We start from the raw sequence: 24,560 nt of genomic DNA, 5'->3' as shown, positions 1-24,560 counted from the left end.
TCAAGAAGTTTTGATGATAAGAAATATCAATCTGCTAAGAAGTCTGTCTTTTATCTGTTATGATGTCTTCTCGTCAATATATTACGCGCAAGGTTTTATTTATTTATTTTTTGTATCATTGATATGTAGCTTTCGTTGTCTTTACCCAAGGCAATATACTCAGATTGATTGTGATGGCTATTGGTGTTTTTTGTATTTATATACATATGTTCAGATCTTTTTTATTGCCTCAGTCCACATCATTTTTAAATATGTGAGGAATTTAAAGGAAATAAATTAATTTATAAAATCTTAAAGTGCGGTGAGATTGACTGTGACATGATAGTTATACACTTATTTATGCTATATAAACATGTGTGCTTATTGACATAACAAATACGCATTTAATAAAACACCATTTCATGAATAGTTATTGTCTGGAGTAGTTAACTTCACCAAGTTGTTTGTTTAATGCCAATTTTATTTATTTTATGAAATAATTTGATGCTCAAAACCTAGTTTTAGTTAACCGTGTTGTATTCATTGTTTGAATTATACTTGAATTATGGAAATCAATTTATAACAAATATAACAAAAAACCTTGTTTCACTGATCATAATTTTATTTAATTATCAACAGTATTAAGACTAAGATGTCTAAATGTCCTATTTTAACAACATTAATAAGATTTTTTTACTTACCTCAAGTAGTGCTTAAAACATGTCTCTATTTGAAATTATTAATTGTACTTAGTTTCTATATCATTCTAGAATGTTGTGAACTAATTGTTGATAAAGTAGAAGAAACAAATATTATAATATAAGTAAAATTAAAACTTTAATAACTGAAATCGGAGTACATAAGGAAGCAAACCACCAAGCATTTAAATCTCTTTAGATGCTTACCCAGTACAAACATCTAAAAATCTAAAAACAACTGGAATAAAGTCCTACAAAGTAACTGGAACGCACAAAGCATAAAGGGATGATACCAACTACACCTAAAGGAAGAACTAATTAAAGACAACCTAATTTTTCTCTTGCTTGATAGTCTTCATTGGCTTCACAATAGAGCCGTTGGATGAACCTTCACTTGCATTCTTCACCTTATAAACATAGCAATCACTCTTTTTACCAGCATTCTTCCTCTTCCCCCTAGATGTACCCAATGGAATGATTTGAGTTATTGGCATGTCATCAAGGTGTTGAGTCTCTGAGTTTATGTCTAAGGCCTGAGAAGTTGGAACATGGTCTTCATGCTTATCATTGGCAACCTCAACATTTATTGGCTCCTAAAGGAAAAATGATTAGGAATTAAGGAACATATAATATAAGGTGCAAATACATAATAAAGTTTAGATGATTTCACCTTCAAATTAGTGTGATCAATGCCTGCAGATGGGGAAGCACCATCTGGATCCTAAACATTAAAAGCAAGAAAGAAATTTCACATAAATATGTTTTGCCATGAAATTAAAATTGACATATTTATCTTTCAAATAAGTATTTAGAGATGTACAATAGCAGCAGCTCCGTTGAATTCTTCCATCAAGTCTTGACACTCATAATATTGAATCACGCTGATTGAAGAATTAGGGTAATCCTTGTTATATTGGTTAAGTTTCAGCTTCATCAGTAGCTTCTTACCAACAATGTCATCAAGTATGTCTGGGAAATCATATGCTCGCTCCTCCTATTTATAGTGAATAGAAGAGATAATCATATTTAAAGAAAAAAATTAATTTGCTTTTTTATCATAATATTTATTGTCAGATGTTATTTACATGTAGAAGTTCCAATTTTAACTCAGGAGCATTCTTTTGCAGCAACTGATATGCAAGCTTATCCCAAAAGACCAAGGACACCTTCCCAGAATCATCAGCAGCAATGTAATGCACCTTTAACCTAATGAGAGAACAGATTGAAATTAATGGACATGCATTTAGATATAAATACCCAGTAATGGTACAATAATGGTATAGTGTTACTTGGACTCAATAGAATCAGGCTGCTTCTTACAAGAAGTGCACATTTGTTTTCCATTTTCTAGTCTTGGCTTGGTTGCACATCTACCACAACCCTCATAAGTCCAGCCATGGCGTGTCTCTAGCTTTATAATTTCAGCCATGATTAAGAAGCTTGAATCCTGTGATTATTAATAACAACAATATTATAAACTGGCATGAGATTAAAAGATGACTTATACCAAGGTATCTTACTACTGATTGTTCTTGAATCTCAGATATCTTAATCAATTCATGGGAACGCAGAAGAGTATTAGCGGAAGCTTGGGTAGTTTGATTCTAAGGAGGCTGACTTATTATTGACAGAATTGGAGACTCCATGCCTTTGGAACTGTTTATATAGAAACAGACAAGGGCAAACATTTAAAACTGAAATGGCAGTGACGATGATTATTTTGAAATAACTTTATTTCCATATTTGAGAAATATATACAACCTTTCAATGAGATCCTTTGTTTCATTAATATTAGGGTTAAACAGAACCCTTGTGGCATGGAAAGAACTACAGACCTGTGCTTTCCCTTAAATAGAATGTAACCAAATGAATGCATTTAGTTTACTAATCTATTAAAACAGTACGTATGAAATAAAATAAATTTGCCTATGTTAGAAGTGTACCTTCCTCAGAGAAGCCAATCCTGCAAAGATTTAACAAGGCAACAGTAGGGATTTGAGGATTCTCAAGATGACTCTGATATGCATTAGTGGCACATTCATCGTACAGAATACAGTCCACAGCATTGCCTCTGAAACAAATAGATGAGTATTTTCATGAAATAGTTTTGCTACAAAATAAGGTACAATGATGTGTCTAAATTTCTACTCAACTGATTGTCTACAATGCTTATCTTCCACTTATGCTTGGTTTCATTAACAATACGATATTCTTCAAGAGGTCCAATAGCTGAGACAAAACTAATGACATCTGGAGATTATAAAAGCAATAAATAATCAGACCTTTAACAACCTTATATGAATGGAATAAGATGACTTAACAGTGATGAAGTGTTTCTATAGCAATACCAGTAAGATGCTCTAATGGTTCATTTTCTGATCGTTGAATGATCTCACTGATTGGAAAGAACTTGTAAGCATAATGTGGTAAATCAGCAACATGATCCCTCACATATGTCTGTTGTGAGAATGTGATCTTGAAAGGATGGTTGGTTGGCCTATATTGGTTAGAGTTAGCAGACACCAGAAAAGTTTTAACAAAGCACACCTGTCCTTCAATAGGGTTTTGACGGTATTGATTGAATAATGACTTGTTCATCACAGATGCTTGAATTGTATTTCCCTGTAAAATGACAAAGTTAGACTACCACTATTCCATGAATCTGCATAATCAGCAAGCATAAAAGATCAGAAAGTAAAATGTAAAAACCTCCTAATCAAGAAGAATCATTGTGACACAAAACAAATCATGGGGATGAGTCCTATGATAGACATTAAATTTTCTGAAAACTCTAACAGTAATAGCCCAGTGATCTGTCCCATCATGCAAGTCTTTGATCATAGAACACTTGAGCGGAGACATGATTGAAGGAAGAGATGGTAAAGTAAGCAGTAAGAAGCCTCAAGTTTAGGACTGTTGCTTGGCAATGAATCTTGCAAATGAAGACCTATTTATAACAATTTACTGTAGTATCATCTTGTGGGAAAAATATTAAAATGACAATGTCAGCAATCCCTCACCATGTAATAAAAAAACAAAAAAAATTATGTTCCTCAAGATTTACTTTGTATGTTTAAAAATAGTGAAAAGTGTGTGTGTGTATGTGTGGTGTGTGTGGATTATCAATTTTAAGGTTAGTTACATACTTGTGTAAGTTTTCCTATATCGTCATAGTACCTGACTATGATACGTTTACTAAACCCCTTAATATTTCTAAGAACCTTCCAGCAAATTCCTTAATACTCCAAGAAGTGATTTCATCTCTTATGCAGATAATAGGAGAATGTACTTATAGGATAACTTCTTAAGTTAATAAATTTATTGTAATACTGCATTAAAAGGCTATTTGACAATAGTTACTCCATTTATTAAAGAATCATTCATTTAGGAAGATATTTCTTGTTGGTATAATTTATCACGGTTTATTATTTAGAATATTATATCAAAAGAGCAGAAGCTCAGTGACAGCATACAATAATCAATATATCATATAAAAAGGCCTGATCGTTTCTCATGCCACTTAGATACACCTCTGAAGTGAACAAACCCATATCCCCAAATCAATGAAATAGTAAGGGGACAATGAACCCAGAGATAGATACTTGAAATTTCCATGCTTTTTCAAGAATGATCATGGTTACTTTATTTAAGAAAGATCCCTGCAGAAAATATCTGCTGCTGTATCATTGAGAAGTTATGAAACTTTATTGTAATTGGCTACCTGTGATTTTTAACTTTATTACGTATTGACCTGGATGCATGGTATGAATAGAAAATAAACAGAGTTGCAATACAGATTCTTCACAATATAATAAATATATCAGATTAACAGGTTTGATTGATAAACGTGCGATAAAGGTACATCCTTGATAGCAGCATGACCATTTTCTGAAGAAACGAAACTGTAAGGGGAGAACTAAGGAAAATATGCTTATATAGGGTCAACATGATGTACTGTTAGCATATTTTCTACAACAGAAAGAAAATCATTTTAAGTATGCAGGAACAGATGACTCATACAATTACCATGCTTTTTCATACCCTCTGATCTATACATGATTCAAGTAAGATTGTAGCAGAAAATATCTTGTGCTTATTTGTTGAAGTTATGATAATTTTGCCTAAAATGATAACTGTGATCTATTCACTTGCTTACCTCTTGACCAGGCATTTTCATAATCTCTTGCAGATACATAATTTAAGTAAGATCGTATACTAAATGCATCCAAAATCAACAGAGTCCAATTTTAGTGTCAGTATAATATAATCAGTATAGTCAACAAATGGGTTTGACTGATAAACTTACAGCATAGTTACATCTTTTGCATGATCATAATTATATCTCTTAAGAACTAAAATGGTAAGGCGATAATTAAGTCAGAGATGCATAGAAAATATTATCAGGCACTATTGTAAGCATAAACATCAAACAACGTGCAAACAAATTTAAGTGAATAGGAACAAATAACTGGTAATGGTTGAATGATTAGCAGGCTTTTACACAACTTGTCATGGTTACTTGATTAAAGTAAGACCATGGCAGAAAAAATCCTCTGCTGTTTTATTCATGAAGTTATGATAATTCTGATGTTATATACGACCTATGTCAATATCATTTGCTATCCTGCTGAACTGAGTAATCTGTATGCATACAAAATAACTTGGGAAATGATTGAGACAACATAATATATTTAATATAGCAAATAAATAGGTTTCATTGATAAACGTGAAATAAAGTAAATGCTTGCAGGTGATAATACTAATAGTTGTTGAAATCTAAAATGGTAATAATAGAAATAAGCATTGCAAAAACTAATATGAGTGGAATATATTTTACATTTGGATCAAGTTATAATATCTGGGTGACAAACAATTCACTTAAGGATTTATTATTTTTGATATGATTTACTGAATTTCTAATATATCTATGCAAACACAACCTCAATGAGGCACTATTAAATAGAACTTATTCGGCATACAACATAGGCATAGAAAATGAAGATAGCAGAAGCTCATTATTTCATTAATATATTCATTCTAGGCAGATAGATGTCAAATCCTGTAACAGATCATAGATGAATGTGCTTTTTATTCTTTTCCAGCTAAAAAGATGAGGAGACAATTGAGACAGAGTTAGGAAGTCCTATTATTAGGCTTAATGATAATCCCAAGGTTTACATAAAAATAATGTATAGTTGACTATATATGACGTTAAAATACTCATATGAAATTGGAAACGTTGACCATATTTGAAAGACGTTGCAGATGAATAGACAGACCAATGTATGGAGATAATAAAAACAAAATGAATAAATTTTCTGAGACAGATGTTTAAAAGATAGTTATTTCAAAATGACTTCCTTCTAGGATCCTCGTTATATGGAAATTATTGTCCTCATCTAACAGTCATGTACGTAGTAGAATACAATATTTTAATAATTTTTTTAACTTATAAAGATATATGTGTGGCCACATGATAGGGAAATGGAATCATCTTAGGCGTATGATTCAAGAAAAGTTACCTGCTTACTAATAAAAATTTATTTCAGGATTAGTGGGTGCTCTGCATCAACTAATGGAAGGCTACAACTTCTTCAATGAATCTGACATATTTACTCTAATGAGAAGATGGAGAAGAAGACGTGTGGCCAATATTGAGATATCATGTGGACCACTGCTCATCATTGAAGATAACCATGTTAGCATCAGAACAACTCAAGGCATGGAAGAACACAGGTATGAGCTATGCATGATGCTCTACGAAGATAAAAGCATCCACCCTGGAAGTAATGAATGGTATAGTAGCTCATACTTTTGCTTCAGAGTGTTCTATGGTATCATGCGAAGTTTTGGACTCATCAATGCAAATTGGGAAGAAGCAGAGTATGGCTACTTTTTACCAACTGGTGTATGTTTGGAAGAGCTTAGACCTTTCACTTCTAACTTCATTACGAGAATGCCATCAATTACATGTCAGCAACTGACAATATACAACCTTTGTTCATGCACATTCATGAAGATTGCTCTATCACCTTATAACGTCGTATCAAACAACAACCATGGGGAACACATCCATTTAATTCTTGGCCACTTCTTGAGTTTCCCAGTAAACTTAGACACATCAAAATCCAGCATTGACTTGGAAGACAACGAAACTGATGTCCCCCTCCCATCTAGTTCTGAGATTGGAGAGAACCTTGGTTTCTGTCTAGACAATGAATAGAAATAGTGAGGCCTTTAGTTTAAGCTTAGTATTTTCCTATCATTCATTCCCCTTACAATGTTATGAGCATTAGGAAATCTTAATTAAGAAGTTTATTTTCTATATTCATTACCAGGTGTAATAGGGAGGTGAATGCATAACATTAGTATTTTCCACAAGTAGTACCAAGTGACAACAACAACAACAACAACAACAACAACAAGCCTTTATCCCACTAGGTGGGGTCGGCTACATGGATTGCAAGACGCCATTGTGCTCTATCATTTATTAAGCTTTTAGAAATATTATTAATTAAGAGATCACGTTCAACAACTTCCAAGAGTGTTCTCTTAGGCCTTCCTCTACCTCTCTTAATCGGACTCAAAGTTATATGTTCCACTCTTCTCACTGGTGCCTCCCTTGGTCTTCTTTGTACATGCCCAAACCATCTCAACCGATTTTCTACCATTTTTTCCTCAATAGGTGCCACCCTCACTTTTTCACGTATGTGCTCATTTCGAATTTTATCTTTACGTGTATGTCCGCACATCCATCGTAACATTCTCATCTCTGCTACTCCAACTTTATGCTCTTGCTGTCCCGTTAGAGCCCACATTCACTACTATATAACATTGCCGGTCTGATAGCAGTACGATAAAACTTTCCTTTAAGTTTATTAGGCACCTTACGGTCACAAATAACTCCTTTAGCTTTTCTCCAATTAAACCACCCAGCTTGAATTCTATGTGAAATATCTCCACTGATTTCGCCATCATTTTGGATAATGGCTCCCAAATATCTAAACTTTTCCACTTGAGGTATAATTTGATCTCCCAATTTCACTTCCAAATTATTTTCGAATAGTCCTTTATCAAATTTACAATATAAATATTCCGTCTTACTTCTACTCAGACGAAAACCTTTCGACTCCAATGTCCTCCTCCATAACTCAAGTTTGCAATTAACCTCTTCTCTTGTCTCTGCTATAAGAACTATATCATCCGCGAAGAGCATACATTTCGGGATTTCCTCTTGAATATGTTCCGTCAAAACATTTAAAATCAAGTTGAACAAATAAGGACTCAGAGATGATCCCTGATGTAGCCCAATCTTTATAGGAAAATCCTTTGTTTGACCACTAGGCGTTCTTATACTAGTTTTTACCCCCTCATACATATCTTGTATGGCTTTAATATAAGCAATCCGTACTCCCTTTTTTTCCAACGCTTTCCAAAGCACTTCTCTTGGTATACGGTCATAAGCTTTTTCCAAATCAATAAAAACCATGTGTAGATCTTTATTTTTACAACGATACTTTTCCATTAATCCCCTTAGTAGATAAATCGCCTCTGTAGTTGATCTACCTGGCATAAAACCAAATTGATTCTCAGAAATACTTGTCTCCAATCTCAACCTGTGCTCAATTACTTTCTCCCACAATTTCATTGTGTGGCTCATGAGTTTAATCCCTCTATAGTTAGTACAATTCTGAATATCTCCTTTATTTTTATAAATAGGAATTAATGTACTTCTCCTCCACTCATCAGGCATTTTCTTGGACCGTAAAATCACATTAAATAACTTAGTTAACCATCTCACCCCTTCTTCACCTAAACATTTCCACGCTTCGATAGATATACAATCAGGTCCGTTAGCTCTACCATTTGCCATTTTCTTAAGAGCTTCCTTTACCTCCTTATCACGTATTTTTCGATAGAATGACAAATTTTGTTCTCCTTCACCAGTTACTAAATCCTCCAAGTTACTAGATGAATCCTCTCCATCATTGAAAAGTTTAGAAAAATAAGTCTCCCATCTATTTTTAATTTCATCATCTGTAACTAAAATTCTTCCCTCTTCATCCTTAATACACCTTACCTGTTCTAGATCTCTTGATTTTCTTTCCCTACTCTTGGCAATCTTATAAATATTTTGCTCTCCTTCCTTCGTCTCAAGGTTCTTATAAAATTCTTCAAAAGCTTTAGAACGAGCTTCACCCACAGCTCTCTTAGTTTCCTTCTTAGCCATACGGTACCTCTCCCAATTTTCCTCATTGTTACACAAATGTATGGCTTTAAAACAGTTCTTCTTATACTTGATTTTGTCCTGTACACTATTATTCCACCACCAAGACTCCTTATCTCTCGGACCAGGACCTTTCGATTCTCCCAAAACTACTTTTGCAACCTCCCGTATCTTTTTAGCCATATCCTCCCATATGATGTTAGCACTTCCCTGAGAATCCCAAATTCCTTTATCCAAAAGATTTCGCTTGAAAATATCTTGCTTCTCACCTTTTAATTGCCACCACCTAATCCTTGGTGTTACTACTTGTCGACGTTTTTGGATTTTACTCATAATACACACATCAAGGACTAGGACCCTATGTTGTGTCGTTACAGCATCTCCAGGGATCACCTTACAATTTTTACAAAGTTTTCTATCTGTGTTCCTAACCAAAAGAAAATCAATCTGCGACCTTGAGGCTCCACTTTTGTAGGTGATGAGATGCTCATCTCTCTTCTTGAAACAAGTGTTGGCAATCTTAAAATCATACGCCAATGAGAAATCAAGAAGAGTTTGCCCTTCATTGTTTAGCTCTCCAAAACCAAAACCACCATGCACCCTCGCATACTGACCAGCTTCCCTCCCGACATGCCCATTAAAGTCTCCTCCAATAAAAATCTTTTCACTCTGTGGTATGTGTCGAATCAACCCCTCCAGATCCTCCCAAAATAATTCCTTAAGACTGGCTTCTATCCCGACTTGCGGCGCATAAGCGCTAACAATATTAACAGTCTCACGTCCAATTATCATTTTTAAAGAAATAATTCTGTCTCCAATTCTGCTAACTTCTACAACGTTCTTCTTCCACTCCTTATCTATAATGATGCCTACTCCATTGCGTGCACTTACTTTTCCTGTATACCAAAGTTTGAAACCTTGAATATCCTTAGCTTCTTCTCCACGCCATTTTGTTTCTTGCAAGCAAAGGATATTGATTTTCCTTTGAATCATAACCCCTACAACCTCTACAGATTTACAATTTAATGTCCCAACATTCCAAGTACCAAATCTAATTTTGCTCTTATGGACTAACTTCTTTAGCCGCGTGCGTCCAGAATGACGCGGTAGCCCTTGCTCATTTAACACTACATCCGGGCGCCGATGCAGCGGCTCTAACTCACTTATCACTGTACTCGAGCCATGCAGCGCGTTACTTACGGGCAACGACCTAGCATTAACATTATAACGTCTATTGTCCATGTTCATGATAGATTCAACAAATTTTTACATTGGCTGTTGATGGCCTAACACAACCCTCCTCCTTTACCCGGGCTTGGGACCGGCTATAAACATAGGCGGAGTTAAGTAGTACCAAGTGACACTCATCAAGAAATTAACATACGTGATTTAATAAAGAAGAAAAAACATCATCAAAGGTGTAAAACCCCTAAACAATAGCTCTCTATTTTTTATGATGAATGGTCGTTCATAGAAAATAAATGACATATGTCCATAAAATAAAGATGATAGAAAGTACTTTAAAATAAAATCACGTATGTTTTCTTCTATATGCAAGGGGCAGAGTGATGTACTTTTTACAGGGAGTGCCTCTTTAATTTGGAAGACATATTATGAATATAAGTACACACGTTAACTTTTCAATGACAAGGTCAACATGAGCAGGTGTACAAAAGAATAAGTAGAGCCTACCTATCAGTATCATTTACAGTGAAAAAAATACCAAACCTCGATATAAGGGCCATAAAGCGAGGAGTTATTGATGAGGAAGTTGTTACGATAGAACAACAGATTAGCTTACAGACGGGAAAACAGATAAAGACAAAATTCATTCAGACTTCATTCAGATCACATGAAAAAACAAATATTATATATTGCTAATATCAAGGAAGAGACAAATTAACACCTGAGGAGAGTAACCTAAATTCTATATAGTTGACCTGAATGTAACTTTTTTATGGGAATTTATATGCGACAAAAAAAAAACACAGTACAATGCTAAAGACAAAAAGGTAATAACACACTAACATAGAATAAATATAAAGACATATATAGAAAAGGTGACAGACCCAAGCTTTCACCCTTCAGTGTATGGCATTTATTAATACATCAGCAATGGGTAAAACATTGTAATGCTTCACGTATAGCGTTTATAATAAATATGATATATTGTTAATATTAAGGAAGAGATAAATTTACACCTAAGCACGTAACCTAAATTCTGTCTATGTGACCATAACATAACTCAATTATGGAATTTAACTTCTAAAAAAATTTCAATACCAGGGAAGCACAAAATGGTCATGGTATGCAAACAACACATGCAATAAATATAAACATGCGTATATAACCTTATAGATTAATTACCTTCTTTAGAAAGGTCATTTTAAAAGTTGCTTAATAACAAATAAAAATAATTTAACCTTATACATAAACTTATTTTGCCAAATAAAAACAATAAACATATAATGACTTTTGCAATGTATAAAGCTATAAATATGAAACAAAATATGAAAGTTTCATCAATCTATGTGGATTGATTATCAAGCAACTTAACATTGGTGAAATATGACGCCATTGTGAGTCCATAATATTCATGTTGCTAAAACAAACTTGAGAGCCATTTGTGAGTCCTTCACATTCATAGTACTTTTAAAAAACCTGTGTGCTAATCATTAAAACTCCTTATATTCACGTAGTTAAAATTTTGATCATAGATCTTAATAGTCACAGATATTTACTCATGTAAATATTCACATGTATCTACACATCATTAACCTCTTGTAAATATTTATTAGTGTAATATATTTATAACTTGATAATTCATTAATATCGTACATGTTAGGTGTAAAAATTAGTCGCAATGAAGTAACCAATTTACCACATGTAAGTTATCCATACTAATATAAATAATAATTACATTCATCATAGTATATTAATAGATGAATATAATTATTATTACAATGATTACTTGATTAATTTATTTATATCGTACATGTTAGGACCACTCATTATATCGAAAGAAAAAACCAAGCTACAATTCATTTTGACATTTAAATTATTCAACACTTCTAAAAAATATTTGCATTCCCCAAGTATATCAATAGACTACCAAATTAAAACTGCTTAGCACTTTTAAGTTATTCATACAAATATAATTAATAATTAATATCAACGTACGCATAAAAATATTATTACATTTATTATTTGTTTAATACATTAATTTCTTACATGTTAGGGCCACTCATTACACTCAAGGAAAAAACCAAATCAAGATTTCTTTAGAAATTTAAATTATTCATAAACTTGTAAATAATAACAACATTCCCAAGGTACACAGTTAGTACATGAATAAAATCAACCTTCATTGTTTTGACTCATAAGCAATAAACTAATGGCAATTGTGATAACCAACATGAGCTCATATTAAACTTAATTAGACGGATATTTTTAAAAAAAAAAAACTAATGGCAATTGTGATAAATGAGGATTCTCTTCAGACATCACAGCTTGATGTTAACAAGTTGACTATGACGAGCATTAAGGGGTCTTCAAGTATTGTGCGAGATATTGTAATTAAGCATGGTCAAGAAAATGGCCACTAACCCAGAATGATATAGGGACCCAGGAAACAAATCTAAGATAAAGGGCCTTCAACTTAAAAAAAAAAATAATAAAAAGCAGAGAGCAAGGCCTATTAGAGAATCCATGGGGCATGTTAAAGGAGATCTTACGAAACCACAATGGATATAAAGATAAAAGTGAAGGGAAAAAATTGGGCCAATCTGAACCAGTAGCCCAAAGGAGATTAATAAACCTTGTGAAAGGGTAAACAGAAAGTTCATAAAATGGTCTTTAGCATGCTTGGGCCCCAATTAAGTCTGATATTCTCTGATGGTTAGGATAAAGATGTACAAGAGGACAGCAAAAATTATCTGCTTCAGTATATTTAAAAGTTAATTACTCTCTTAAAACTACAATATAAATCATTTTTAAAAATTTTATTTAATCTAAAGTATAGGACATTGATGGATAGGTGGTATATATATATTTTTTCAATTACACCCTTATTTTATTGAATAATTAATGAGGATATTTTGAATAAGTTAAATGTTATATTTATTACTCTCAAGGGCATGATTGGAAAGATGTAAAAATTTTAAGAAATCAACATCTTAACTAACCTTTTTATTATTATGGTTTGGAGAGAGTAATTCACAATAAAAGAGGAAGGGGAAACAAATTACAGTGCGGGGAAACAATTCAAAAAGGGATCAAATAACCACGCAAAAAAGAAAAGAAAAGAAAAGAAAAGTACAACTCTTGAACCTGTTCATTAAGCCATATGAACAGAAAGGGACTCAAGACATCCTACTACATGCACAACCCATGTTTTTAATTCTGAGCTCAAATGTATGATAATGATATAGAGAGATTCTTGATAAGGAAGGAACCTCATAAAACAGAGAAGAGGAAAGTAAATAAGAATTCAGAAAAGACGAAGTACGGCATCATATTTCAATATTTCCCATAAGGTGCTTGAAGATACATCAACTATTTATATAACTTTAGACTCACACCACCTAATGACTTCCTAAAAAGTTACAATGAAATTATTAAAATAACTCTAGTTCGTAAAACGATCGTCAACAATATTTTTTGTTCTTTTTTTGTTTTTGCCAATGTTTGCCGATTTAATCACAATTTCGAATCAGCGATATTTTGCTGGTTCCCCAATATAATCTAACCAATGAATTTAACAATTTGGTTTTGCATAGATCCCCAACTTCAACCACACTATTTCCATTATCATAGAATTGCCAAAATTGACGAGCCTTGCTTTTATTTAGGTGTCCTTGTATGCAATAAAGCACAACATCAAAATTGATCTTACGCTTGTTTGGGAACCCACATAACAGTTTCTTGAGTAAGGAAGTGACACACAGGGGCACTCCCTGGCTTCACTTTTAGTACTTGGAAGACCAAATGTTTTGGATTCCATTCTGATGTCTCTGTGTGACATATAGCCATTGCGTTCACTATGCTCCCATCAGTTCCTTGTAACGGCACCGTATAGGCTCTTGTTGTCTCTATTTTGTGACAGTAAAACACAGCATGCACATAACTGAGCTTGTGGCATACCACTATTTTTTCCTCTCCCACCTTCTTCACTCCTTGCATTATTGTGTATCCTTGCGTCTTTGTTTCCTTCCCCACTTCTGTAGACAAAGCTTCCACGCGTCTCCCAAGTTTGGAAGTGATAAAATCAACCATAGATTCCAACGACGTCGCACAATACTTCTCCTCTCCTTTAATCCCTGGCTCTTCACATTCCTTGATTGTATTCTTCATCATCACAGCGTCTCTTGACCCAGGTTTCACAGAAAACTTTCTCAATATTTCATCCATCTGCTAGAAATGAATCATAAACATGAACACATAAATTGCTACACATACAGACACATCATCTTCAACTATAAGAGAAACTACCCTATATCTTTTTTATTTTTATTATAAACAAAACTACCCTATATTTCTTTTTTTTTCATATACATCCTCCGTTTTCAAATATGAGAGAAACTACCCTATATTTCTTTGTTTTTCATTATAAGTAAAAATAAACATTTTGAAAGGTATTAATTATATGTTTTCCAAATTATCCTTCATAAAATTAAAAGAAAAAGGTAAACATTAATTAAAAGGGCATTTTAGTCCAAACATTTTAATTTTAGACATAATTATTATGATTAACTATTTTTAAACGGTATGAGTTGATTTAAATTCTCCAATATTTGAAAACAAAAGGAGTGTATAATATATATATATATATATATATATCAACACTATACCTTGCTAGAAGAGAAGGGAATGGATTTGACGACTTGGCGAGGAAAAAGGAGGCTTGGTTAGAGGTCCTGGTGAAGAGCAAATTCTTAATTACATGACCAGGCTTCAAGTCTTTTTCAAAGAATATGAGAGATGCATAGGGATTGTCTTGGAGTTGGGTCTCAGACTTATCATAGATAATGAATACTCCTCCAGCATACTCTTGAAATGGAGCTGACGAGGCATAATTATCATACTTCGAGTGGGTGGTGGTGGTGGGGCCACCTGATGGATTGCCATTGTAACAAATTAGAAGCACTTAGAAAAATCTTGTGAATTTTGATGAACTTCATGGAAGAGATAAACCCATGAGCCCTACAATACTATTACTAACCATGTGGGTGGAGGACATTTGTGACAGATTTGGGCATGGGAGTAGTGGGAAGCATGGACTTCCAATATAGTTCAGGAGGCATGGCAGCATGAGCAACCTGTGATTTCATATATAATATATATACACACATCAACAACGGTCAATGAGGGTCGGGCCTTCGAACTACCCATTTATGCTCTATTTATTTTTAAGGAAGACTTGAAAAATAGAGAATTTTTGTGTAAAAATGTTTTTAAGCTCAGTCCGTATAAGCCCTTTAAAAGCAAGCTCAAGGATAGTCCTTAATTAGTCTCTATATTTTTTCTCATTTCCAACCCTTTGAAATTATTAAAAAATGTTTCATTGAAATTGTTAACATTGTAAAATAACATGGTTGAAATTTTTTGGTTTATTTTAATTTTTGAATTAAAATATGAAACTGATACAATTTGTTAAATTGTATATTAAAATAATTAAATATTAAAAATATAATTATGCAAGCTTTTAAGCCTAGAACTAAGCCGTCAATCAAACTCAAGCTTGAAAATCTGATTAATTTAGAATATGAGGGCTTATGAGCTTGAACCTTTAAAAGCCAAGCCAGCCCTCATTTTCAAAACCCTACGCAAACCACAATAGCTCTTCACTTACCGAATAAAAGAGAGAAGAATGAGCACTAACAAAGAAAAACAGGAAGTTTAAGATGAAATTTTGGGACGGATTCTGTTTGTGACTTAGCAAGGATTAGTCCATTGTGAATTTCGTGGTTGCAAGTTTTCTGTGACGAAATTTCATGTTTATCGTAGTGAATCCGGCGACCAATTCTGTCGGTCACAAAGTTATTTTCTATAATGAAAAATAATGTGTGAGAGTGTGTGAGAGAGAGAGAGAGAGAGAGAGAGAGAGAGAGAGAAAGAGAATGGAAATAAAAGCTCACCGTGAGAAATGCAACGATGGGAAGGAGTGAAAGCTTCATTATTGGAGAAACTTTGTGCTCAAAACTGCAAATAATAATGAGCCTATGGAAGTGATGAGGAGCTGTGATCGGGGGAATCAGATAAAGATGGGAAAACCCAAAGATACTGTTTTGCTTGTGAGATATGGGACCCAGATTTTGACCCTGTATGCATATGATTTGGAAATCTGACATCAATTATGAGTGGCCACATTATTTACTATATCCAAAAAGTAAAAGTTGAAAGAATGATAATTTTTTTTGGAAGACGTATCTACTTTTCAAACATTTGGTGAAACATGTGAATACGAAGCCAAGGTTTAAGAATAAAAGGATTGAGAATAAAATATATATATATTATAAATTTTTATAAATTTTAGGGAGGATCAAAAATATGTAACACTTATATAATATAAAAAAATTTAAAAAATTCAAGGGGTCACGACCCCATTGGTCGCTCATCTCTCTGCAATTAAGACATTTGCTCATATTGGATGACTTATATCTTAAAATTAATTTTCTTATATGATTTTTTTTAATTAAAAGACAGGCTATCTCCTGGGCACAAAAGTTTTACATCAGTTTATCAGATCAATACACTTATGACATCTAATTCGATGATATCTAAGTATTGTCAGGTTCAATTAAGTGAAATTTTCTCAAAAGTTTTTTTTTTTTTTTACATTTACACAAATTTGAGCTCAAGATCTCAGGCTTAAATGATGGCTCATTCTACTAGAAGCTGTAGGTTAAAATTCATTGTTTTAATGGACTAACATTTCTCTCTGTTTTATTTTAATCATGTCTGTACACATTTCAGTAGGCTTTAAATGTTAAAAAAAACAAAAAATGATCTTAATCCATATTATTTACCATTTGTATTGTATAGCAAAGACATCTAGTTTCATAAATTTTTGTGGGAGAAACTGCAGGTTTTATTGTACATTACACAGAATTTGAAGCGAGTTTACTAACTATAACTAATAACTAGTATGATTTAATGTATGTATTGATTTTAATATGATTGTTTAACAACATGGAAAAATTAAGAATAAATTTTGAAATTAAAGCCATTTGCCATATTGTATCCCATTGTATGAAAAACTGTCATCTTTAGAGAAATATGGTTTGTAAACCTTTTTAAACATTGTTGATTACATTTCTTAGTTTCTTGTTTTTTTTTATCAAGATCCCCAAGCAGATGTTTGTAACATATTTTATTTAAGACTCTATTGCTCTTTAAATTCAACGTACATCAACAATTTGATGCATATAATCTTAATGCATTACAATTGGTGTGAATTAAATGTCTAATCGAGTTGATAAATATATTTTCCTGCGAAACAATAAATTTTAATAAAATTAAAAAGGTTATTTAATCGACATTACATATTATAACCATTAATATATATTGAAATGAAATTAACCGAAGTCAATCAAACCAATCCCACATCAATACGTACAGTTCAATTATTAAAGAACATAAAAGACGAAAAGACATAATAATTCATCATCCACTTGGCCACAATTGTCCAGTCCCTCGGCAAAATTAATTCATCTTATTCTTCTCCACTTGTCATTATCATATTACTGAAATCCAGGTTAACTTAGCCGGTTCAGTCGATAAACGATTAGATCGGTGCCTTAATTAATTTAATTAAATGCTTTGTTAGTAACTAGTTTGATTATCATTCAACTAATTTTTTTTCAATTAACCCTTAAATCAATATTTTGACCAGTTCATTATGACCAATTCAGTTTTCAATACATTCATACTATTATAGTTTACACGACAACAAGGTGTTGGAGCATGATTGATTTTTCCCCTACTGTGTTTTCTTTAGATTAGAAGATAAAAATAAGATTGGGGAAAAGAAAATGAGATGAGAAAGAAAAAGAGAGAAGATGAAAAGCGAAGATAATATGTTTAGATGAATAAAAAAATAAAGTAAAGAAAAGTGGCTAATTTCATGATAATAATTATAATACCTATACGGAAAAAAAATATTCAAATCACCAAATTTGGAAGCTCATATCTTGAGCATTAGAGTGATTCAAGCATGGTACTCGAAAGCCCAAGACCAAATCTTTGTAACAACGCCTTTGAAATACATATTTGGAACTCAAATATTTTTTTACCGTCCATTTTGTAAGTGTTAATTTATTAAATTATATACACACACACATAATTACTAGGGAGAGAATTAATGGCATTAGCTCCCAATAAATTTTTCTGAAAACTAACCTGTAAATATCAATTTAAATAGTTACAAATTCAAAAATTTCAAGTAAATAGTATATTTAAATTGTAAATGTAACTTTTAATTTGCAATTGAGAATTCTAGTTGCATTGTCTGAATCAATATTTATCGGTTTTCAGAATAATTTATCAAGGACCAAATTGTTATAAATTCTCTCTTTTGGGATTTTATTCCTACTTTGTCATATTTTGATTTGTGTCACACACAAAAGCTTATGCTTGTATCTGGGCATCATCTTTTTTAAGTAAGTTTTTTGGATGTATATTTGTTTAGTGTTTAATATATTTGGACGAAGGAAGTTTATATAAATTTGCTGGATGAAAAAGCTTTTTACCGTGCGGGCAAATCGACCATGGTACTAAAAGGGGGAAAAAATTCCCAAAATGCTAGAAGTTTAAAAATATTTCACAATATACTACAAATAAGAACTTACTCCTTTCATCCCTATAGAAGATGTTTTTAATTGAATCACGCAAATCAATAAAAATTAGTTATCTAATTAAAAGTACAGCAACATTCTAATTTTATCTCTAATTATTGTAAATAAAAATAAATCTCTTTTTTTAAAGTAAATTAATGAGAGTGCTTTTTTTTCTTTTTCCAATTTAATAAGGAAAATAATGATCCATTTATTAAAAATACGAACAACCTCTTAATTTAAAGATCAAAAAAAGTTTTGAAAAATTTTTTATATATAGAGACGGAGGGAGTAGCTTCTACTAGATCAAGTTTCGAGAAATTGTTCCCACTAAAATCATTTTGTGTCAGACCAATTTTAGTTCAACCATGTGCAATAAAAATAAATGAAAACCTTTTCAGGAGCATTTGTCCTTTTCTTCGTGCTTTTTTTTAAATAAATCTAAATTATTGTTATTCAACATTCAATATTTTGAAAAATTTGACCATGGTATCCATTTAATTATTCAAATTTACATTTAAAAATTTTAAATCAACCTTAAAGCTCATATTTGAATCAAGCCTAACAAGCCGGCCTGAATAAATTAAAAAAGTTTTAGAGCCAAGCTTGGGATTTTAGAAAATCATAATTACTTGAGGTTGCTTGAATAAGCCTGGAGAAATATGAGCCAAGCCCAATGTAATAACCCTGAACAAATTTAAAATAAATAAATAAATAAATATATAAGTTAATTTGCTTAAAGTCTGTTTATATTTAGTTCTTGAGATAAATATGACAAGTTAGAGACTTAGTGTAGTGGCAGCTAAGCAAGCCTTCATGTATTAGGTCCCAAGTTTGAGTCTGAAAGAGGCTAGAAGAAGAGTGAACTTTTCTTTGTTTTTTTTTTTGCTATGTGAAATTACCAACCTACCCTTAGTTCCATTAGATTTTTTTAAAACTCTTTCTTCCTTCTTTCTCGACTATTCTGGAGCAGAGCGAGATCTGGGAAGGACTAACATTTTGCTCTACCTCTCATTGATCACTATCTTCTCCTCCTCAACCGAAGCTAGCACCATTGTTCGCGTGGGCAGTCGTTGACGTTATGCTCATCCGTTCACCTCAACTGTGATTTCTTTCATGAGTTGCTGCTGTTTCATCCACCTCTGTCACTGATTCAAGTATGAAAAACCCTCTTTCTTTTATCTTGTTGTTCGTGTGTGTACAAATGGTCTGGGTGAGCTAAGATTTTCTTCCTTTTGGTTTGTTTCAGTTACCGTAAGGTTACTCTTCTCCTTCATTCATGGCAACAACCCTTCTTCTTTACTGTTCAGAATTGTTCTCCTTCCTCTGTCCGTGCGTGTTGATTCATTTAAGGTTAGAAGCTTCAATCTCTTCCTTCTCTTTGTAAATCCGTGCTGGGATGGTATTAAGGAGATTATAAATTTTTGTGGTCTTGCTACCGTGCTAAAAATGGAAGAAGAAAGAAATTCAATGGAGCTTGGAAAATATATATATCTTGAGGCCTAACAATGATCTACATATGGTTCAAAATATCCAAACTAAGTTGAATTATTGAGTTGGTTGATCTAGAATAATTGTTATAATGGATTTAAAAGAGAAAGAGCTTAAGTGTGAAACTTGAAATTTGTGCCTATGAAATGGTTGTTACAATGGTTGTAAGAGGAATTAAACTTGATTTTTAGTGTATGAAATTTTGTTGGTTCTTAGGATTAGAATGGATATTGGTATTATAAGATGTATGGAAGCTGAAGTTTGAAAGGAAAGAGTAGTCTTAGCTTGGTAAAATATAACTATAAGTGTTAGAAAGGGTATCTAGTAGAAGAAATATGAATATGAAAGATATGAAATTATGAATGAATTTATAGGACATGTAGAAGAAGAGGATCCTGATAGAAATTGAAGAAAATATATATATATATATATATATTGGAGATTTGAAACTGCAACAGGTAAATGAATAGTATTTCCTTTAATTTATTTTATTGTCATAGACTTTTATTGAACCATTTTATTTTTATGAATTACATTAATTTTAAAAATTATGGAATATTGGTAAAGGACAAATGAATTATGATATGTGAATTTATTTATTCTCAAAAAGTGAATTCCTAAGGTTGATGAAAGCACTCTTGTATGGTTGTTAAGTTTTGAAATGTATTGACTACTCAAGTACTGTAAGTTTGGCATAATAGCTATAAAGTATAGTTTTCACAAAATTTGAGATCTGAAAAAACTCATGCAAGTTTGGCATTGAGAATGAAAATTTTATTATAGCAATAATTATTTTTCTTGCATGTTTGAAACATAGTTTTAAGAGGACTATAAACAAAACACTGCTGCTAACAGCAATTTCATTAGCCTGTAGAGTGCTGTGGTTAAACATTAGCTAGTTTGTTTCGTGAGTTTTGCTCTCACATTTGGTATTCGTGGGCTTTATACTCTCGTTTGATTCTGTAACCTAAGCCGCATTTAGTTATTTACTCTCGTGGACTGGGTGTCCATGTTTGTTTTCGTGGCATAAGTCGCATTTGGTTATTTACCCTCATGGATTGTGTATTCATGTTTGTAACCTGTTCTGTTGACTTCTCAAATTTTTAAATGTTGATTAATGTGTTTTCAAAATTTACATGATTTTGGCTAGCAATTTTACTACTTTGATGTTATATGTGAATAAATTGTTTTCTTTAAGCATGATAACATAAATCGTTTTCAACTTACTCATATTTTACAATTATGGTTATGACTTACAGGTTTATAAAATTTTGAGAAATTATTTTAATTAGTTGACACCATTGTTAGAGTTTATTGATTTTAACTTTTAAGAATTTCACCATGGGAATGCTATTCATTGAAAAACTTATTTTGGTCTCAGATTTGTTAGCTGACGCTGATCCCCCTTGACCTTTGAAGGGTAAACTAGCTACAGTGAGTGGAAATTTTTTGATTGGTACTGTTACTTTTAATGTAAATATATAATTGTATGTCTTTTTTATTTAAAGAAAAGATTAGATGCTCTACATAGATTGTTGATAGACTTTATTTTGGCTTGTATATTAGTTGCTGGTTGGAAGGAACTAAACTCCTAATTTATACTGTTGTCTGTAAAAAATTTTGTTATAGAATTTTCGGGAGATCCTAGTTACAGGGAAGGTTCCGCCAAAATTTTTACAAAAATATTGACACTTTCTTATAATAATGAGTTTAAAGGAATTATTTCAATTCTCATGTTATTTGATTATTTTTTCTTTTCTTTTGTAAAATGGAATAAATATTCATTCGAGGGCTTACCGGAATGTGTAAGTAGTTCACATCCGTGCCGGTCACCATCTATTTATGGGGCATGACACCCAAACTCAAAGGAGTTTAACTCAAATACTCAAATTTTGTATTAATAAAATAAAATTAACTTTCACTTTAGATTTAACTTAGCACTCACAAAACCTCTTCCAAACTCTTAGTTTGCACATTTTGCACTCTTAAATGAATTTTTAATGTTCTAATAACCGTTTGTTTTGAATATTTTAAAATAATAGGAAAAAATAAACACAAGAGATTACTTTATATATTTTCATTCATACTCTTGCAATGTTTGGCCTCACTTTAATAATGATAGAGAAAAAGTGTGTTGTAGTGTTAGATAGCTTAAAATGGAAATTGAAAGCATACTAAAAAAAATTTGTACTCTCTAATTTTTTTTAGATAAAATTGAAATTGACTAAAAATAAAATAAATTATAATTTAATATTTCAGATATTTAAGCTAGCTCAAAAGCTTAAGGTATTAGGTTTGAGCTTGGATATATAAACTTTTTTATATATTCATATATTTTAAGCGCAATTTGAATATGTTTAGTTCAATTTGAACCTGACCCAAATAAATCTCCCCCATACCCAAAAAAAAAAAAACTATCGTCTCTAATTAATCTGGGCACCTATTGAACTCTCTGAGTTCGATGTGAAGCAGATTCAGGATATCGAGTACTCTGCAAAAAACATAAAACAAAAAGAGGATGAAAGCCCTCAAACAAGTTATTATTACTATTTTTTATTTTTTACACATGATTGTACTGAAATTGGTCTAACACAGACTGATTTCAGTATAATGTGTTTAAGAAGAGAAATTTGGAACTCGGTCGAGCAGAAGCCAACTTCTTCTTTTGGGAAATATATATATATATATATATATATATATTGGTATAGTACTATAAGTAGGATATATAAATTTTGCAATTTTGTACCCCTATTCTTGATATTTTACACTTTTAGAGTAAATAAAAATATTTAGATTCAATAACTTGTTAGATATAATATTTTAATGATTGATATAAAACATGAAGAGTATATTTACTTAAAAAACTATGTCAATTGACTCAAAATAAATTTTGAAAAAGAAAAATAATTATCAATGTACTTATATTATTACAATTTTAGTTCTAGAGTAATCATTATTTTTTAATCATTAAATTATTATTTTAAAAATTAGCAAATTTTAAATTAAATTATCTTACATATCTGACTCCGCCCCTCAATGTTGCATGCCTTGTATCAGAGATGAAAGTATGAAACAAGAATGCGAATCAGCTCATATACATTAATATGGACTTTAATTTAGGTTAACATAAAATTTGTTGCAAACCTCGTGTTATATTAAGACCAAATTATATTACAAAAAAATGGTACATATTTCCTTTCTAAACCTTATAGACTTCGTTATTGGATATAAATTTAATCGCTGGACTTGATCTTGAGTTTGGCAAATTATGGTGGAAAAAGATATGTTTGTTTTAAGATAACAGAATTTTAACAAGAATATAAAAAATATGCTTAAATTTTATATTATTTATATTCATACTTTAAAAGGGGTGTATAGTGTGTGTGTGTGTGTTAAGAGTTCATAAAATCAAGATACTTATATAAGACACAAGAACAACCAGCGAAGATAGAATAAAAGCTATGCAAATAACAAAAAACATTAAAAGCTATACAATAATATCAGGAAAGATTTAGATACTTAATCTTATATGCTTAATCTACTTTTATCAAATCAAATCAAGATAAATGCATTTTAATGTATTAATAATATTAAAGACAAAAGTCTATCATAGAATAAATAATATTTAAGCACATTCTTGATTCAATTAGAAACAATTATCTTTAGTATATAAGGATATAAGTATACAAAATAAAAAGAGATATTAGTGTATAAGTTTTTCTATCAAATATTATTCATATTTATCTCAAATTCCAGCTAGAATGATAGATCAATCCTCAATAAAATCTTTGACTCAAAAAAATCCCCAAGAAAATAATCCTTTTTCAATTTGAAATCGTCTTGTTATTAAGTAAATAAATAAATTCTCTATTATTAAGAAAAAAAATATCCTAAGAAAATTTAAATATTTGCCTTACCTGAATCCTTTTAGGATACCTCCACGCCACCTCACCAAGATTTGCTGAACATTCATCAAAAAGTTGTGACATCTCGTACTACTTAGGACAAATAATTAAATGGTAAAATTAATATTGTTATTGATAAGGAATCTCTAATCATTCTATTAACAGATTAACTCACATTAAATTTAAATATCAAAAGGATAAGGATAATCGTAAACTGATTATCTAAAATTGGACTAAAAAAAACCAAAAAGAAAGAAACAGACTACCAATTTTTTTAAAAAAGAAACAAATATAAACAAAGTCGGATAAGTGTACGTTTCTTCTTCTATATAAACTCTTCAGTCTCTGCATTATTATTTTTATACTTACTTTCTTCTCTTCTTCGTTCGTTCTCTGTTCTCTTCAAGTCAATATGGCTTCTGGGAAA

At 31.6% G+C, this 24,560-nt stretch overlaps 1 protein-coding gene and 1 pseudogene across 1 annotated transcript; both read right to left on the bottom strand.

Moving 5' to 3' along the window:
• Window positions 1-1,006: 1,006 nt before the first annotated feature.
• Window positions 1,007-3,539, bottom strand: LOC129317387 (uncharacterized). Its single transcript, XM_054961718.1, has 10 exons — window positions 3,474-3,539; window positions 3,026-3,299; window positions 2,831-2,927; window positions 2,621-2,748; window positions 2,513-2,523; window positions 1,967-2,124; window positions 1,763-1,883; window positions 1,498-1,671; window positions 1,348-1,398; window positions 1,007-1,270 (listed from the first exon to the last, which is right to left on the bottom strand). Exons 1-10 carry the CDS (start codon window positions 3,537-3,539, stop codon window positions 1,007-1,009), a joined length of 1,344 nt encoding a protein of 447 aa, XP_054817693.1.
• A 10,120-nt stretch (window positions 3,540-13,659) lies between these two features.
• Window positions 13,660-16,144, bottom strand: LOC129318757 (BURP domain protein RD22-like; annotated as a pseudogene).
• Between the last annotated feature and the right edge of the window lie 8,416 nt (window positions 16,145-24,560).

This window comes from Prosopis cineraria, unplaced genomic scaffold, assembly GCF_029017545.1.
Source record: "Prosopis cineraria cultivar Desert tree isolate PC_DT_omini unplaced genomic scaffold, ASM2901754v1 PC8, whole genome shotgun sequence".
NCBI lineage: Eukaryota > Viridiplantae > Streptophyta > Magnoliopsida > Fabales > Fabaceae > Prosopis > Prosopis cineraria.
This window is presented reverse-complemented; position numbering and strand designations above follow the sequence as displayed.

Coding starts and splice junctions, on each gene's coding strand:
- LOC129317387 (XM_054961718.1), bottom strand. CDS start 3,539: ATGTCTCCGCTCAAGTGTTCTATGATCAAAGACTTGCATGATGGGACA. Junction 2,928..3,025: donor ACCATTAGAGCATCTTACTG/GTATTGCTATAG, acceptor TATAATCTCCAG/ATGTCATTAGTTTTGTCTCA. Junction 1,271..1,347: donor TTGATCACACTAATTTGAAG/GTGAAATCATCT, acceptor TTTTTCCTTTAG/GAGCCAATAAATGTTGAGGT.